This window comes from Corylus avellana, chromosome ca1 (assembly GCF_901000735.1).
Source record: "Corylus avellana chromosome ca1, CavTom2PMs-1.0".
Lineage (NCBI taxonomy): Eukaryota > Viridiplantae > Streptophyta > Magnoliopsida > Fagales > Betulaceae > Corylus > Corylus avellana.
In genome coordinates this window covers 43,306,965-43,326,699 of record NC_081541.1, presented here as the reverse complement: position 1 = coordinate 43,326,699, position 19,735 = coordinate 43,306,965, and the positions used below count along the sequence as shown (strand labels likewise).

General features: G+C 36.3%; 2 protein-coding genes across 3 annotated transcripts; both read left to right on the top strand.

Annotated features, from left to right (window-relative positions):
• The first annotated feature begins 1,661 nt into the window (after positions 1-1,661).
• On the top strand, positions 1,662-8,956 carry LOC132179005 (histone-lysine N-methyltransferase, H3 lysine-9 specific SUVH1-like). The gene is made up of 3 exons (XM_059591615.1): positions 1,662-1,799; positions 2,031-4,470; positions 8,519-8,956. Exon 2 carries the CDS (start codon positions 2,337-2,339, stop codon positions 4,404-4,406), a length of 2,070 nt encoding a protein of 689 aa, XP_059447598.1. The 5' UTR covers positions 1,662-1,799; positions 2,031-2,336; the 3' UTR covers positions 4,407-4,470; positions 8,519-8,956.
• Positions 8,957-9,846: 890 nt separating this feature from the next.
• LOC132174933 (uncharacterized) lies at positions 9,847-19,477 on the top strand. 2 transcript variants are annotated; one of them, XM_059586694.1, is made up of 9 exons: positions 9,847-10,352; positions 11,480-14,157; positions 15,786-15,890; positions 16,189-16,266; positions 17,010-17,160; positions 17,267-17,337; positions 17,628-17,724; positions 17,932-18,137; positions 19,158-19,477. In XM_059586694.1, exons 1-9 carry the CDS (start codon positions 9,875-9,877, stop codon positions 19,407-19,409), a joined length of 4,116 nt encoding a protein of 1,371 aa, XP_059442677.1. In that variant the 5' UTR covers positions 9,847-9,874; the 3' UTR covers positions 19,410-19,477. The 2 variants fall into 2 exon arrangements, with proteins under 2 accessions (XP_059442677.1, XP_059442686.1); XM_059586703.1 differs by lacking the exons at positions 17,628-17,724; positions 19,158-19,477 and having other exon boundaries at positions 17,932-18,032.
• The last annotated feature ends 258 nt before the right edge of the window (positions 19,478-19,735 follow it).

Genomic DNA, 19,735 nt, shown 5'->3' with positions numbered 1-19,735 from the left:
TCATTAATAAATAATTTAAAACATAAAATATTCATAAAAACATTAAAAGTTATTTTCACTTTTATACCACATTAAAACACATTTTTTAAACGAAAAAAAAAAAATCCATCTAAAAAGCATTAACGACAAATTTATTTATTTATTTTTTATTGTTCTAGTAAATACAAAAAGCACTGCACCATTTTAATAAATCACTGTACGTACTACTTAGGGAATCATGCTGTTCTGGCTAATGTGCTTAATTTTTTCCCATTTACACTACTTTTGTTTTTTTAGTGGGAAGATATTCGAGGATATGGTAATTATATATGCACGATACCTGAAAAAAGAATACTCATAATTTGGCTCTTCTTAATTTCTTAATATAACCAAATTTAAAGCAGCCAATGAGACGATTACTATCTGTCCATTTAAGACATTATTGATCCAAATATTCATATTACAATTAAATATTTTCTCCAATTACACATGGCTTTTATGACGTAATTTATTCTCCTAAATTATCGCTCAATTTGAATTATCTTTTTTAATTTTTAAAAAATTACAATGTCTTGTCCTTAAAAAACATGTTTGAGATTGTGTTCGAAAAATAGAGTTTTTAAATCAAAAAACATTTTTTTGATAATAGTTTCATTTTTAAGCTTTTATTTGAGTGTTACATATCCCAAATTTTATTCTAAAAAGTTAGTTTCCAAATGATGTGTCATCATCTCATGAAATTTATTATTTTGGGAAGTGTGTCGTCAACTCATGGGATGGTGACACATCGTTTAGGAAGCAAGTTTTATGAAGAAAATTTGGGATGTGTAGCATTTCTCTTTATCAAAAGTGTGTTCTAGTCATTTTTAGGGTTTTTGGATCCTTAAAAGTACTTTCAATTTTTTTTACCAAATTGATACTTTTTTCAAATGTACTTTTTCAATGTTAAACGTACTTTAGGTTCCTCAAACGCACACCAAAACTGGCCATAACTATCTAGCTCTAAAATTTTCGTTAACTTAAACGAAAGGGGCTATATGTGACCTACACGTGATGTAAAATGTTTATAACTCCCTATAATGTTTGTTGAAATTTAATTATACCCTTAAAGTCTGTTTGAAAAAAAATATATTCGTTTAGTAAAAAAATTAAAAATGTTTTTATGGTCCAAAAAGTTAAAAAAAAAATGGCCAAATTGTACTTTTAGCAAAAGTCTAAAAATAAATCTTTTGTCTAAAAATGTTTTTTTTTTACCTAAAAACTTTATTTTTCAATTCCAAACAAGCTCTTGGACCCTTAAAAGCGTTTTTAATTTTTTTATCAAATAAATACTTTTTTCTTCAAACTTTTTTAGTGTTAAAAGTAATTTTAAGCTCCTCAAATACAATCTTAAAGAAATCCTTAGATTATATATTTTTTTAAAAACTGGCTGGCCATGGTGGTGAACCAAGGCCTGGCTATGGTTTTTTTTATAATTATTTTTATCTTATACAGGGTTTTTTTTTTTTTTTTTGGCCATTTTGAGTCACCAAGTGACCAATTTTCAGTTGGATTTAATTAAAAAATCGTAATAAAGTGGCTAAGCAATAGGATTAAAGTAAATTAAGTGGTAGATTATGGGATAAGCGTAATTTCCCCCTGTTAATGAAAGGACAAAAAAAAAAAAGGAGAGAGAGAGAGAGAGAGAGAGGGAGAAAGTTTGATGACAAGGGAAATTTCAGATAGAAATGAGCGAGTTAACAGACAAAGATCCTTTCATCTCTCGCTCTTGTCTCTCCAACACCAGCCCTAACGATGAGCCAATCCCAGAACTATAACAGGTAACGATCTTCTGATCGGAACTTTGTCTTGTAGTTGGAAATACGTTTGCTTTAGAAAAACCTCTGCTTTAACTTTCTGATCTGTTAATTCTGTTTTGCATGTCCATGAATATTTCAATCCCAAATCATGCTTCATCTGCCTTTTCCATTTTGAGTTTTATTTTGGTAATTTCTGCTAAAAGTGTGATTTTTTTCACAATGGGTAACCCTGTTTTTACTCTCTTGCCACAGAAGTTACAGCTTTCAGGCCCAAATCTCTGTTCTTACATGAAATAGAGTTGGGTGTTTTTAAGGTTTTGGAGAAATGGGTATTTTTGTGGTTTGGAGGAGATGGTTGTGAAACTTTGAGCTTAGTGTTGTTTGGTTAAAAGGGTTTGCAGTGGAAGAAGGAGAAGGTTGGGAAATAGGGGTTTTGGATTAGATAATATTCAAGGAAGGAAAGGTAAATTTTAGATTTGGAGGATAAGTTTGGGAGACTTTGCATATTTTGTTTTTTGTTTGAAAGGGCTTTCTTTTTTTTTTTTTTTTTTTTTGGTAATGGAAGGAGGGTCAGGTTACAATTCTGTTCCTTCTTCAACCTCGTCTGATAAGACCAGAGTTTTGGATGTAAAGCCTCTGCGTAGTTTGAAACCTGTGTTCTCAAATACGCCTCAAGGTTCCCCCTTTGTGTGTGCCCCACCCAATGGCCCTTTCCCTCCTGGGTTTACGCCATTTTATCCATTTAGTGTGCAACAAGGATCTCAAGCCTCACCTGATCTCAACCACCAGAGTCCTTCCTCAATGCAGACGCCAGTGGGTCATATGCCGGCTCCTCTCCGGGCATTCCGAAGCTCGCAACCACCAGAATTCCAGGGGGCCTTTAATGGCGACGCTGGGAATGATGATGGTTATTCTGGTGGTAAAAAACGTGCAGGTCCTCACTTGCGTGGCCTCAACTCATACCAAAAGAAAAAGAATAAATCTGCTCTCTCTGTTGTTTCTAGCAAAGGGGCTGGTACAAGTTTTGTTGTTGATATTAGTCCATTGCTAAGGGACGATGGTAACAGGGAAGTGTATAATCTGGTGCTTATGAGATTTGATGCGATTCGGAGGAGGCTCAGCCAAATTGAAGATGCCAAGGAGAGAAGCACTGGGATAAGGCGTGCAGATTTAAAAGCTGGGAATATTTTGATGAGCAAAGGGATCCGGACGAACATGAGGAGGAGGATTGGAGCTCTGCCTGGACTTGAGATTGGGGACATCTTCTTTTTTCGTCTTGAAATGTGTGTGGTGGGGTTACATGCTCAGTCTATGGGTGGAATTGACTATATGGTTCTCAAGGATGATATGGAAGAAGAGCCAGTGGCTCTGAGCATTGTTTCATCTGAAGGATATGACGATGATGCAGAGGATGGGAATGTTCTGATTTATAGTGGTCAGGGCGGGAATTTTGGAAAGAAAGACAAACAGGCATCTGATCAGAAGCTTGAAAGGGGTAATCTCGCTTTGGAGAGAAGCTTTCGTCGGGGCAATGACATAAGAGTCGTTCGGGGTATCAAAGATGCTGTTAATCCATCATCAAAGATCTATGTCTATGATGGCCTTTACAAAATCCAGGAGTCGTGGACTGAGAGCAAATCTGGTTGCAATATATTCAAGTACAAATTTGTGAGGTTGCCAGGGCAGCCTGCTGCCTTTTCCGTTTGGAAATCAATTCAGAAGTGGAAGGAAGGCTTCTCTTCAAGGGCTGGACTTATTCTTCCAGACCTCACTTCTGGAGCCGAAAATACACCTGTTTCACTTGTAAATGATGTTGATGAAGAGAAGGGCCCTGCTTATTTCACTTATTTTCCCACTCTCAAGTATTCAAAATCATTCAACTTAGCACAGCCGTCTTTTGGCTGCAACTGCCGTAATGCATGCCAACCAGGAGATCCCAACTGCTCTTGCGTTACCAAAAATGGAGGTGATTTTCCATATACTACCAATGGGATTCTTGTGAGCAGAAAGCCTTTGATATATGAATGTGGTCCTACATGTCCTTGCTTTCCTAACTGCAAGAACCGAGTGTCCCAAATGCCTTTGAAAGTTCACTTGGAAGTATTTAAAACGACGGATAAGGGTTGGGGCCTGCGGTCATGGGATCCTATTCGTGCCGGTACTTTTATATGTGAGTATGCGGGTGAAGTTATTGACAAAGCTAAGGCAAAGCCGGGTGGGGAGGAAGGTGAAAATGATGAGTTTATTTTTGATACAACCCGTGTTTATGATTCATTCAAGTGGAATTATGAACCTGGGTTATTGGATGAGGAAAGATCTAATGATTCTGATGAGAATTACGAAATTCCATCTCCCCTAATCATAAGTGCCAAGAATGTCGGAAATGTAGCACGATTTATGAATCATAGCTGCTCACCAAATGTTTTCTGGCAACCAGTTTTATATGAACACAATAATCAATCCTTTCTTCATATTGCATTTTTTGCAATTAGACATGTACCCCCAATGACAGAGTTGACTTTTGATTATGGGGTTGCCCGCACTAATGAGGCTGAGGGTAACATTACGCCCAGTAGGAAAAAGAAGTGCTTATGTGGATCATCAAACTGCCGTGGTTATTTTGTTTAGTGTTTTAAGGTATCCATTCCAGCAGAAAAAGCATGGTGCCGGCAAACATGGTCCTGGCTAATAGGTTTGGATTCTCCCTCTTATGTACATGTTATGATGACTGCTAATAAATGTTTGAATATTCAAGGTGATAATCTCTTTAATTCAGTAAACGACATGTTTGCGTATTTTACTTCCTTGTCTTTGATTTTCTTTTTATATCAGAAACTTGTTTTATTCTGAATATAGACGTATGTGGGAACAATAGGTAAGAAGACATATTAACAATTCCTGAACCTTAAATTGTTAGTTTTCTTCTTATTTGCTTGGCTTATAGACTTTAATTTCCTCAACATTCTTTATAATGGTGTTATATCCTGCATGCTAGAGGAAAAAAAATTGATGGATCTTAGATAAAAAAAACAGTTCCATTTTGCTGTAGCCGAATTTCTCTACAATATCCATAAATGATATTGAGTGAATGCTATTTTTGTTATGTGGACAAACGAATAACTGCTTGTGTTTAATGGTCAATGAACGGAAATGTGGTTCCGTAATTGTTTGATTGTACATTGCTGCTACTGTGAGGAGGGAAAAAACGCCATTAGACCTTGTTCTGATCTATTTTCTTGGGTGACCTCTGCTGGTCTAAGAAATTTTAACAGTTATTATATGTTGCACTCACAGTATCTTGATCTAATTCTTGTATCTTCTGCATCTTTATCTTTCATGTTTATCCAGTTCATAATTTTCTCCCCCCACAGGGCCCCCCCAGTACAATCCTACTTTTTTTTTTTTTGGCTCTCTTTTCCCAAAGAAATGTACAATCAGAAAATGTGAAGTGGAGATGATGCCAGTAGAACTAAGTGGTACACATACAACACCGATCCATCACTATGATGTGACGATAAAATTATTCAGAGTGAAGTTTTTTCCTAAATATGTTGTCCAAGTGAAGAAAGCCACCCTCAGACAAGCCTAGACCAGATGCTTTTTCCAAGGGAAGGAGGAGTCAACATTGGGAAGGAAAACTTTGTAAAAGTTTTGACCTCAAAAGACTATGCATGCAATGATGTGGTGGTGAACCTCATCTTCTTATTAAGCACTTACCACTGATGGTCGTTCTTTTTGAAGGAATCCAATAGAACTTATCATTGCTGCCCCAGCCCATCCTGGTGAAATACAAAACATGAAAGAAATAAAATACAAAATCCACCTCCCAATCATCCTCCAATGTGATAAAATTTATGTCCCAATGCACCTTGTTATTGTGAGTAAACATATGGTCAGCTGCCAGAGCATCCTTATCCCTTACAATACAAGGCAAAATAACTCCAAAAAAGTTCCCTATAAAGGGTGATCCTCGAACCAAATGTTATGCCAAAATCTGGTTTGAGAGCCATCACCCACTTCAATACTAAGAAACTAGAGAAGGCATCCTAGCCCCTCATGTGTTTCCATAAACTCACCACGTGAGGCCCAATGACAACATTAGTGCACCAACCACCCGCCAAAATAAAATACCATATTCTTTACCTATCGCCAAAAAGCCTCTCTCTATACAACATACCTCTATAAGGTAGTTGATATGCAGTGGAAAATATGATTTAGTCAAGCTGGCAATTACCCTTCCTCACTCCCCCTTCTCCTTCCCCAAGTAGGTTTGGAATGAAGCCTTTAGGTCCCTACATATTGGGGGCTTTCTGATTTTACTTATGCTTCTCTGTTTTGGAAGGTCTGGCATGAGTTAGGCTGCAATAGCTCCTCATTGTGCAGCAATGAGTAAGATGAGGGAAATGTTAGGTGTTCTTCTAGTGTTCTCTTAGTGTCTTTCCAACTGTAATGTGGCTTTTAAAATCACCGTTGAATTTGAGATTATTATTATTGACTTTTAATCTATTGGTGATTTTAAAAGTTATATCACAGTTGAGAGGACACCAGGAAAACACTAGAAGAACACTTAGCATTTCCCGTAAGATGGTGCTGTCATGCCTTTTGTGGTATCTTAGAGGGAAATAAATGATAAAAGTTCTGAGGACCTTGGGAGGACCGTTGTGGAGATAAAGTCTATTTTCTTCAATATTCTTTACCTTTCGATAGCTGTGTTTGACATGAATTTTTTGATCTTTTGTCTTTTTCTAACTAGGTGTTTCTTTTTTATGCTTCATGTGCAACTTGATTGCGCCTTTTGCGTTTTTAATGATATTTTGATTATTTTCCTCCTGGGCATGAGGATAAACTGCTTAGCCCGTTAGGGGTGAAAGCTCCTGGTAACTGGTTCTGGCGGGTGGGGTCAGTTACCCGTAGGAGTTTGATTAACGGTGAGGATTGTTGTACAATATACGTTTGCGACGTGCAATTAATCTGAGTAAAGTTCTCTTACGTTATCAAAAAAAAAAAAAAAAAAAAAGATATTTTGATTGTTTATTAAAAGAAAAAAATTCAAAGATTTTCTTTCTTATTCATGATGTTAAGAATTTGGACTCTCTCTCTCCAAAGATATTAATGGTCTAAAAGTAGGTGGAAGCTTTGAACATAATACTGGAACCGAACACAACTTTCAAATATGAATGAATCATGTTTCTACTTCTCCATTGCAACATTAAAAAAAAGAATGACAACATTCAAGATATGGAACTGCTCAGGTTTCTCATTAGAAATAGAATTGATAATGTGCTTAGTAATATAATTTTCTGTGTCATTAGAGGATAGAATCTCCAGCAACTAATTAGATACAATGTAGGAAAACTGATAGTCTGGGACTTGTGTTTGGATTCATGTTACGGTTTAGTGACGTATTAAGATCCTATACTTGGTACACCCTATGTAAGACTAGGCATTATTTGGATCCACAATTCGGGTCAAAAAGCTTATTTTGGTCCCGTATGGTTTGCATGTGTACACGCACATGCACATGCACATGCACACACACATTTACAGTCTATGTACGTACACGCGAATGTACATGCGCATAAAATGTCAATGAAAGTCCTTATATTCTTTGTTTCTTCTATGTTTTTCATATATTATTTATTATTTCATTTAGAGTAATGCTATATACCCATTTTTATTCCATAACTATCCAGCAATGTTGACATGGCAGCCACAATTAATCATTTTTTTTTTTTGAATAACCAATCCTTGATTTTTTTTATTTTATTTTATTTTTTTAAATCGATAGTTGGTTGAGACTGTCACGTCAACATTGTAGAAAAGTTGTGAGAATTTAAAATGTAGTTTCTAGTATTATTCTTTCTTTCTTATAAAGTTTTAACCATATACCTTCTTAATTCAACCATGATTAACAAACACAGCACATTGAGATAGCTAGTTTTGTGGAATCGGAATGTGAAATTACCACGAATTGAGATGCATGATTCGGTTCGCAGTTCCTAGGGTGGGTAGGAGAATCCTGTAACTCTGCTTTGGGGAAGAGCTCCCTTTAGTAGGCTAAGCATCTGTGTTGAGTCATTATTTCAGTGGGTCTCTATTGAAGCCAACATATCTTTCTTTCTTACCTTTCTGGATTCTTTACATGCAAATCTGTAATCTTAAAAGTACTTTAAACTGCTTTTGTACTTTAGATTTCTTTTCTGGCCGATGAACTCTTTTTTTGCTTAGTGAGCATGGCCTGCCTAATTAAATGGATTTGGGTGGTGTAATAAATACAGTAGATTACTATAGTGATATATTTTAAGATAAGATTCAAGGTTTAACATGATATTAGTTTTTCCATAAGTTAAAAGTTAATGATCCAAGACTGCAACTCTAGTGGGATGAAATATCTTCGATTTTCATACCTGCATTAAATCCTTTTTCCAGGCATTCAATGGTTTGTGCATATAAGGAAGAAATAATCATATGCCATGGAACTTGCAGCATAATACAAAAGCTGAATATCCCCTTGTCAGGTTCCATTCTACAAATGTTAAAACTATTTGATTGGGTCGAAATTTGATTGCATGATCTAACTTTTAAGATACCCCTGGAAGTAAGCATTTGTCATCAACTTGTTTCTCATCTGTCAATAAAGCTGATTGAAATTTGTATAAATGGCTTCTGTCGATTATATTATAATGCTTTAACATAATTTACCTCTTTCATGTTTCTCACATGAGCTTTCACTTGTACAGTGTAACAGCAACGCTGGTGAGGGTTAACAACATGCTTGTTTGGGATCAGTTCCAGCCAAAGCTCATGTTAAGTGGCCCTGCATTTTCCTTTTTGCAACCCAGCTTGTAGCTAGTTAGAATATTTGCTGTAAACTTTTATCCTCCAGGATTAGGGGTGTTTTGCTTTCAAATTGTGTATGATTTCAGTGGTGAAGTTCCTTTTGTTCATGTAATATAATCAATCCAAGTAGAATGGCCATGGCTGTCACCCTCTAAAATCTTTCCTTTTGTAGTATTTGCACCTTTAATCATGTGTTCTAACTTTTGCCAAGAATTCTGGTGTTGTTGCTCTACTAGCAAAAGCTTGTCCATCATGTGACTACAATACCATTTGGCAAAATCAGAGAATGAACCATTTTACAGGCTGAGGATTAAGTCCACCTTAATGCATATATATTATATTTTGAGTAATTTTATATACGACAATTTTATTCTATAACAATCTCACAATGATGACATGACAGTCTTAACCAATCTTTGGAGTAATTGTTTAAAGAAAAAAAATCAACCAATCTTTAGAGTCGTCATTATTTAAAGAAAAAAAATCAAAGGGTTGATCAGAATTGTCACTTTAGTATTGTGGGATAGTTGTAGGATAAAAATGTCTATATCATTGAAATGCTAGAAGTTATATTTTCATTCTTTAACTATTTTACAATATTGATATGGTAGTCTCGACAAAGCTCTACTTATTTTTTTTTTTTAAACAATGATTTACGGGTTTGTTAGTATTGTCATGTTAAATGCAAATTGGTTTGCATTCTTCTTTGTTAATGTTGGGGTGCATGGTTGCTAGCTTGAAAAAGTGTTTTTGAGTTTTGATTTTTTTTAAAAAAATGTTTTATATTTTAAATTGTTTGTTAATTATTTTGAAAATAAAATAGTGTTTTTAAAACCGTTATCAAATGAATTTCTGTAAAGCGAGAATGTAGGGAAGCTTTTTTTTTTTTTTTTAGAGGGAGGATTCGAACAAGTGATTTTCGCCTTATAAGGCGGTTTACAACCGATTGAAGTACCCTTTGGAAACACGAGAATGTAAGGAAGTTAACAAAGACAAATATACAAGTATTTGCTAAAAACAAAGATGCATGTCTCCTCATTATTATAAATTGAAAGAAAATTGACAGTAATTTACAAAATACCAAAAAATTTATATTTAAATTAAGAAATTAATAAACAAGAAAATCGTTTAACAATTCCCGCCATTGCGCGCACTCAATTGTCGGAAAAAAGTTCAAATCCACCAAAAAAACAAAAAAAACAAATCAGTGTTTTGTTTGTGTGTTTGTTAGAGAGAGAGAGGGAGAGAGAGCGACGATGCAGAGAGGCGACGTCGTATGGGCAAGGGTTGTGTTCCCTCACTCATGGTGGCCCGGTGTGGTCCTCCGCATCGACAGCCTCGGCGTCCTCGTATCCTTCTTCGACCTCCAACCCAATCGCTACTTCCTCAACTCCGAGCTCCGGCCCTTCGACCACACTTTCCGATCTTCGATGGTCCGCAACAACAAGGATGAGCTGTTCGATCGTGCGCTGGAGGTGTTCGGTCGGAGGACGCTTCGGAGCCTAACGTGTCCTTGCCAGAGGACGAACAGAAGTGGTCCGAGGGATTTGAGGGGAACGACGTCGTTTCAGGCGGTTGGGGTGTTGGGGTTTGTGCTGAGGATGGGTGTGTCGCCTTTGGTTGAGGAGACGGAGTTTGTTGAGGCGGTGAGATCGGTCGCGCAGGTTCAGGCGTTTCGTGGGTATGGGTCGGCCAAGCGGACATTAATGTACAAGGGACAGTGCCAAAGAAGAGGTAGTGAGTCTCTGTTTTTGGATTTTAGAGTAATCAATTTTCTATGCAATGCCTATGTTGATTTTAGTATCTGTAGAGTCTTTAAGTAAGAGGTTTTGATATAACATATGAACTACTCATTCTTACACTCCTGTCTATGCAATGTCCATGATAATTTGAGTATTTGTTGGAAGTATTGGATATGAAACAAGAAAAACACCTGGAGATTCTTTGAAATGTGGTTTTGATATGATATATTCGGACATTGTTTTAACCCAGAGACTTAAGCTTATGGCTTTGGGCGATAAATATGTTATATCAATTGCTCATTCGTATTACTACTATTCCAATGCTCGATTTAACTACTTACACTCTGTATACTTGAATATCTGATAATCGTGGATGGTTGCTTTGTTGTCATTGGATCGCTTTGTTGTTTTGACAATGTGGGTTCGTGGAAGGAGTGGATGCTGTGATTTGAAAAGCAAATCTATGGAACAATTTGGGGTAGATGAGATTTTTTAGTTGGTCAAATTGGTTGGTATGGTTTGATTAAATTTTCTTGTATTTGTGTGGTCTCTTTTGTAATTGAATTATGCATTTTCTATTTGGAACTTGTTTTTTAATCTAGTCTGGGAAGGGGTCATTAACGAAATGGTTGGTGTATACTTCTTTGCTTGGTCTTTGACTTTGCATCAAAGTCTTATTATAAGGGTTTAGTTGTTGTGGTTAGTGAGTAGTGCGAGTATAGGAGATTTTGCAGGCAAAATGACCCTGATAAAGTCAAAACTCTAGAACCGAGTCCAAGATCCACAAGTTCTCTGTTTGGTGGTTATATATGCTCTTGCAAACTTGTTTTCTTGTTTTCTTTCGTTGGTTGCTCTTGCATGCTATGTTTCCCCCCTTTTTTTCCACGTACAAACTTGATGTTTCTGTGAATTTTTGACTAATCTGATGCTAGAAGGTACTCTCAAGTGTTTAGTTTAATCTCTTTGTCAAATGTACATGGGCTTTTGTCCTGTTTGTGGGATTATTTCCTAATATTGAGGATTTATAGCACAGGATATCCAGCTCGGGTGCTTGTGTTCTACTTACCAGATGGCTGATTTCATGGGTTGTAACTTCTTTCTGTTTGAATGTCTTTCTAGGTAGTGAGAAAAAGAACTCAGTTTTTCATGAATCAGATATTTTAGAACTGGAAGATGAATCTCAGCTATTCTTTGAGGAAGTGGAAAATAAGCTGGCAGTTGGTGTGACAAACAGAACGAACTCTAAAATTCCTGGTTTGAAAGAATCTTTTAATGAGCATCAACTTTGCAGTATGTCAGAGACTCGAATTAAGCAAAAGAAGTCACAATCAGTCGATGAGATGCTGGTAAACTTGCATTATCTTGCTCTAGATCCATTTTATCTAGTTGGAAAACGCTTGAATACTGTGGAGCAGAATCTCTTGAAGTTTAGAAGTTTGTCATTCCAAAACATTACTGACATTTGTTTGAAAAAATGCTTGCAACCTAAAGGCATTGAAGGCCAGCTTTCTCATCCTGGGAGTATCGAGTCTGAGCTAAGTATGAAGGTTGACAGAAAACAAAGCTGTGGAGAAAGTTTTGGCCCCTCTGTATCTTACCTGGCAGTTGGTGTGACAAACAGAACGAACTCTGAAATTCCTGGTTTGAAAGAATCTTTTAATGAGCATCAACTTTGCAGTATTTCAGAGACTCGAATTAAGCAAAAGAAGGCACAATTAGTCGATGAGATGCTGGTAAACTTGCATTGTCTTGCTCTAGATCCATTTTATTTAGTTGGCTTGAATACTGTGGAGCAGAATCTCTTGAGGTTCAGAAGTTTGTCTTTCCAAAACATTACTGACATCTGTTTGAAAAAATGCTCGCAACCCATTGAAGGCCAGCTTTCTCATCCTGGGAGTATCGAGTCTGAGCTAAGTATGAAGGTTGACAGAAAACAAAGCTGTGGAGAAAGTTTTGGCCCCTCTGTATCTTACACAGACAATCCTGTTAACTGTCTGGGGCTAAAAAGGAAGCTTGATCATCAACCTTATGTTTCTTGTAGTTCTTTTAAGCTACACAAGACTATCCCAACTACTGCATATCTGCAGATAAATAAAACTGGATGCAAGGAAAACTCATCCGATTCTTATATTTCAGGGCCTGCTTTGTCTGATCTTTCTCACCATGGTCACATTGTTGAAATTGCCAAGCTTCAGGAGCCTGAAGAAAGAGTTGATATGCTAAATGATGCTAGGGCCTGCATATCTTGTGTCACGAGACAGGAAACTGGGAGAAGTGTAAGTATTTGGGAAGATGATGAGGGTGTTGAAGTTGATTGCAATTTGAATTTACATCGACCTCTTGCAACTCAATCAGCGTTTAATCATATTATTGGAACTCATGCCAATGTCATTGAGGTTGATTCTAGATTGGCAGCCAAAATATGCTTATCACAATCTGACCCTACTGTTGATAAAATCAAGATGCTGCCTAGTGATGGCGTTGGTACTACCTCCGTTAGATCCAACAAAGAACCCAGCATTAGTGTCACTTCTAGAGACAGCTATAAGGAGAATAAGGAGCTCTATCAACCTGTTACTTCAGATTCATCATTTGAGTTGCGAAGGGGTCAGCAGTTGGAAGCACTTGCTGCTTGTACAACTTTGCATATGAAGTTTCCTAGAGATTTGAAGCTGCCATCAAAGCAGGAGTTGGTAAAAGAATTGAGCCCATTTAGCACAGTAGATTCCTTGAAGACAAAAATCTCTTCTTATACTGGTGCTGCCCAGGTTGTTCTCTTACACCCAACTGATGCATTAGCGGCTTACCAATTTGCTAAGGAAAACAGGGTTTTATTTGGTGGGGCAAATATCCGGTTTTGGCTTGACCCACTTGAACACAAGAGAAGAGGAACCCAGTCTTTAGTTCCTTCACCTTCGTTGACAGGGAAAGCAGTAGATCCGAAATCGTGCCAACCTGTTAGTTCTGATACATCATTCAAGTCGCAAAGGGGTAAGCAATTGGAAGCACTTGCCAACATTGCTGCTTCTACATCTTTGCACATGAAGTTTCCCAAGGATTTTGAGCTGCCGTCAAAAGAGGAGTTGATCAAAAAGTTTAGTCCATTTGGTACAGTAGATTCCTCGAGGACAAAAATCTCTTCTTGCACAGGTGCTGCCAAGGTGGTTTTTGTACACCCAACTGGTGCAATGGCTGCTTGCCAATATGCTAAGAAAGAGAAGCTTTTGTTTGGTGAGGCTAATATCCGGTTTTGGCTCGACCCGCTGGAACACATGAGAAGAGGAACGAAATTTTCAGTCCCATCGACATCGTTGACAGGGAAACCAGTGAGTCCAAAATCATGTCCACCTGTTTGTTCTAATTCATCATTCAAGTCACAAAGGGTAGAGAAATTGAAAGCACTTGCCACCATTGCTGCTTCTTCGTCTTTGTGTATAAAGTTTCCTAAGGATTTCAAGCTGCCATCGAAGCAGGAGCTGGTAAAGAGATTTAGACCATTTGGCACTGTAGATCCCAAGAGGACAAAAGCCTTTTCTCATAAAGATGCTGTTCGGGTGGTTTTCTTACGCCCCCTCGATGCATTTGCTGCTTATATATATGCTAAGAAAAAGAAGGTTTTATTTGGTGGGGCAAATATCCGGTTCTGGCTTGAGCAACTTGAACACAGGAGAAGAGGAACCAAGTCTTCAGTTGAATCAGTTCCCTCACCTGTATTGACAGGGGAACCGGTGAATCTGAAATCATGTCTCAAAAAATCCCACCCTATTGAGTCCAAAGACAAGCAAAAACCTTACAAGGTGAGATTTGTAATGGAGACATAGATCAGTTCGTTTTGATCAACTACTAACGAGAACTCTGCACCTTTCCCCCAAACTATATGCCATTTCCAGCCTTAGGAGGAACACCTAACCAAATGTTATGGGTGATTAGGTTCAGCCTTTTATAATCTCTTGAAATGTGTCCTTTAGTATGATTAGAAGCCTTTGATCAAATATGTGATAGATATTTGTATATTTGAAGCAAAATTGTTTTCTGTGAATAATAGCTAAAAGAAAATTAAAGTAAATGAGGCTTAATCCATTTGAAAAAAAGGTGATCGTTGCCAACTGACCTCCGGATGAAAATTTATAGTAATTACTTATCTAAATTGTTTAATGTGAGAGAGCATATATGAGACCTACATGTTTAGGTAGGTTGTTGGGGGTTGTCATTGGTCACTTGATTTTTTTTTCTTTTTCGCAAAACACTAAGTGCTTCCACCGTTAATACTATTTTCAAAATCCGAAATATTTCTCAAAAAATAAGAAATAAGAAATATTTTAGAAAGTTGAAATTAAACAAAAAATAGTGGTGTTGTGTGGTGATCACATTTGGTGGCCTCACGGTGGCCGTCACACAATTTTGTGGCCATTGTTAGGGCTATCGAATCACCACCACAGTGGCATTGCCGCTACTCTTGTACAACAAATTTTGATTTTTTTTTATAAAAATATTTCTCTTTTTTTTTTTTTTTTTGTACAAAACACTTTGGTAATCAAAATTTTACGGAATGGGCCTAATGCATTTTCCAAAGCCTCAAAGAAATTCTTTGATTGAAATTGAAAATTATGATCATTAAATAATAAAATCTCTCAAGTAGTTACCTAAAAACTAAACTCTAGGGTCAAGTAACGTTCAAACCACTTTTTGAATTTTCCAGCCAAAATGGCAACGGCTACTTTGGCGAGGCAAATAGGCGATGCGGTAAAGCAAGCAGCCAGAAAGAACGGGTCAAGTGGCGGAGGCTGGTACGGCCCTCACATGGCCGCAGCCTCTCGTGCCATCGCTGAGCGAATCCCGTTGGTTGATCTCGTTCTTGAAGTCAGAGATGCAAGGGTACCTCCCGTTTCTGTCAACTTTTCTTTGTCTATATAAGCTTGAAAAGGTCCTTTTGGTTTCGTATACCAAATGTTTGATGAAATGTATGTGAGAGTTTCTTGTTTTAAAATCTGGGTTTGGGTTTCTAATGAATGTTGAATCCACAGAGGAGTAGGTGGGGAATGAAATCTGGGTTTGGGGTGGCTTCAGTTTTGTTTAATGATCCAAAGCCGTCATTCATCTCTATGTTTAGAGAATGATACTCTTTCTGTTTCTTTTGAAGTAGGTTCATTTTCCTTAGCTAGATTGAGTAATTTGCTTTCTTTTAAGAGAAAATTGCTTGCTCGGTTTTTATAAAAGTGAATTTCTTAATGGGTCAAAAAAGAAATTTCGCTACATTTGAGATCAAAATGGTTATCTAGAATTGTATCTTATGATGTTTTTATTAAATATCAGCTAATGAAACTTTTAACAACCTTTTTATTACCCCGTTCTGTTGGGCACTGGATGATCTGGAACATTCATTAAATTTTGCATTATTTTAATATTTATTGTTATTGCTTTCTAGATTCCATTGTCATCGGAGTATGAGCAATTAAGAAACTACCCATCTTCCCCAAGGCGAATCATAGTGATGAACAAGATGGATCTTGCAAACCGATCTCAAATGAAGGTGGGTATTTTTCTTCTCATGTTTTCTCAAAGAAATAGCCATCAATCTTGAAGTCATTAAGTATTTAAAACTAATTAAATATGAAACATCTGAGGGACTTCTAATCCTTTTGATGAAAGAAAAAAGACATGTTTTATCAGAAAAGGCAAAAATAGCTTTCTCTAGTAGTTATATATACTTTCATTGTAATGAAAATTTATAGTCATTTCTAATTCATGTCATTGATCACTCTTGTTTCTCTTCAAATAATCTCTCTCTCTCTCTCTCTCTCTCTCTCTCTCTCTTTTTGGGCTTGTAGGAGTGGATAAGGTACTTCGAGCAACAAAACTGCATATCTTATGGAGTGAATTCACATAATAAGGAAAATATAAAGCAGGTAATGTGATTTTCTTTTACTTTGTATGTATTTCTTTGGAACATTGGGAGTATTCCATTATGTGTTAGGTAGTTTTTTGCATGGCATTTTGTCAATAGCTTATGAATTGAGTCTCAACATTATTTGCTGAATCGATGTCTGTAGTACTATATGCAATAAAATTATGTTGATACTTTTACATCATTGTCGTGAGGACTCTGTGTGTGTTTGCATGTGGGTGGACACGTCTAATATCTCATTGAAATGCAGTGAGGAACTGAAGTGTGTGATTTCATTTTAGTTAGATATCTAAAACCAACCTAAATATGTAAAAAATATCTTGTCTTGCATCTGTTCTGTTTTGCTTGATAATGGCATCCAGTGGTTGTAATAGTGTCACTACGTTCATATATATATATATGCTCCATAATTTACACAAACACCCCATTTGTCTTGAACCCACTAGTTTACCCTCTATCACCTTCTTATTGGGGTGGAAGTGCCTAGAGGTGGATCTCATCGGCAAATATAAATAAGGCGGTATAATCTGTTGTTTGTCACTGAGCTATGTCTTTCTTCTATCCTATTTTACTTGAGAATGCATATACTAGTGATTACAACGTGTCTCTATTAGTATGTTGATTTTTTCAAAATACCAACTTGATCAGTTTAAACTTTATATCTGTTGTTTTGTTACTGATTCTGTTAATCTAGTTTTTGTTTTTCATAACTTCCGTAGCAATCAGAGTTTTCATTTCTTACAGTTCCTAAATTTTTTACAAGCCCAAGTCAGAGAATTGAAGAAGACAGATCATTCTAGTTATACTACAACAATAATGCTTGTTGGGATTCCAAATGTCGGTAAGTCCGCCCTGGTCAACTCATTGCATCAAATTGGGAGGATTAGTGCTGCAGGTATTGGTTTCAAGATTTATTATTTTTTTGCGGGAATTGAGTTTCTTCTATTCTTTGAGTTGTAAATGTTTATTTTATTACTAATGTTTTAATCTTTGGACGGTAGAGAAAGGAAAGTTGAAACATGCAATAGTGAGTCCTCACCCAGGTGAGACGAAAGATATCAGCAGCTTGAAGGTGTGTCCTTCATTTATTAGTACATTGTATGTCCTAGAAGCAAAAAATCTATTGTCCGTGGTTATCACTCCCTTTCATGCTTCATTTGAATCCAATAAAAGAAAAGGAATAAAACATTTGGAGTACAACTTTGTTGGTTTTGAATTTGCTCTAGCTTCTCTACAACAAACGGGCATAAGATAATCAAATAGCTATTCAGAGTTTCTGCATATTTCTTTTCTTGACTTCTCATCTTTTGATTTTTTTTCCCTTTAAATCTTGTTGTAAGAGGGAGTTAGTTTTCATTTCAGATTGGTAGCCATCCCAATATTTATGTGTTGGACACCCCAGGTGTTTTGCCTCCTAAAATTCTTGACACTGAGGTCTGCTCCAAGTTAGCTTTAACAGGTATGACTATACCTACTAGGGTTTTTTCCTTCCATGGGTTTTGATGAGTCCTGTAGCTGGTTTAACTCTGTGGGTTAGAATTACTTTGGCCTGTAACCTGAGTACTTCTGCATAGACTACAGTGGCTAATCTTGGATGAATAAGATTGTTGAAAATTCCAAAGCTTGGATCAATGTCAGCTCAGGTTTTGCTTATTCCAAACTGTAGGATCAATTAGAGATTGCTTAGTAGGGGAAAGGGAAATCGCTCAGTATTTTCTGGCTATCCTCAACTTAAGTGATGAATACAAGAAATGGGCAAAGTTGGCCATGAATGAGAATGACAGAATATTCGTAGATGACAAACCAGAGTGTTTAAGTAGCTCTGAGTTGGACATGAAACAGAAAAGACAATACCCCACAGATCACACACAGGTATCAGCTATTAATTTATCATATATCTAAAAAGAATTATTGTTGTAAATTATCTTCTTTTGGATTTATCTATTTATGTTTCCTTTTCTTCTTGGTAACTCTCTGTAGTTGCTATGTAAGACATCGGAAGGCAGTGAATCTCAACAGTAATAGTTGTAAGCAACGCATGTGCAGGGACTGGAACATAAAATTCTCATTTTAGGAGAGTAATATGTTTATTAGACTGTTATATAACTTAATGATGTGACAGTGAAAATCAGTCATTTGATCAACATTTGTAAAATAGATAAAAAAAAGAAAAAAAAAAGATTAATTTTCATAGCTATGTCATCCCAGTTGTATGACAGTCGTATAGTAGTCTATTAAATAACATTATTACTGGTTTAGGATAACAAGAGGAGTTGGAGGGGAGACTTTTGAGCAAGTTAGTTTAAAATTAGCAAGTAAGATATATACAAAATTGCGACTTTGTGGAAACATGAAACAAAGATACGAAATGATATTGATATGGTAATATGGAAATTTTTGAAAAATTAAGATATGATTTGACTAGGACTATAAATTGATTAAGCGATAATTATACATTTGTATATAATCTTTTGATTTAGAAGATAAATAACAAGTACCAAAAAGTTAAAAAAGGCATATCTATAACTCAAATTCAAACAATAATATATAGGAAAGTAGCAAATATTTAGATCATAAAGTAACTATTATCCATGTTTAGTTCTCATGGGATAAATCAAAATATAGTATTCAGAAATATCCCTGAAATAACATCAATCAATTTGTTACTTGGTGCTTCCTTCAAACAGTCATAGAAATAGGAATCTTGCTGCCCCCAGAAAGAATCCCTCCAACTAGTTCTGTTGCAATTATCATTATTGTTTCTAAAAGCAGATATTAAAACTCGCTTTAGCATGAATATCTTTTCCAACTGGGATTATCTTTGATGTTAGGTTTTTGGTTCCTTTGCCTTCTTATCTTTATTTGAGATTGAATTCATGCTTGTTGATGCAGGATTTCATAGTGCATGATATTCGTCGAACTCTCTTTGAGACGATTTCATCTTTTGATGGTAATGTGGAAGACGAGAAGGACATGTGCAGGCTTATTGAGACACAATTCACAGCATTGCGTGAAGCTTTTAGGATTCCTATGGAACTTGGTGAGGAGGCTCAAGATAAAGTTGCTGCTAAGTTACTAAATCTCTATCGTACTGGACGGCTGGGACACTATACTATAGATCCTAAACCCTGCCACACTCAATGACGCTTTTGTTTTCTATTCTATACATTTTCTTGAATACCATTTTTTTATTTTTTATTTTTGTAATTTATTTTGGCAAATGATAGTTTTTGTTTACAATAGTTATTATAATTTTTTTTTTTTTTTTTTTTTTTGAAAAAGCAATCTCAAGGTTTTGGTTACATATTAGCATAGAAGTTCTGTTCTTGACTACCACAAAATCCACGGAAATTTTTTGGCTATTCTTGGCCACTCAGTAAGAGGTGAATTGGTTGGTGTTATTAAGTTTCCAAGAGATCTTCCTTAAGAAAATTTGAAGATGTAATTGACCGAGATTCCCTACAATCAAT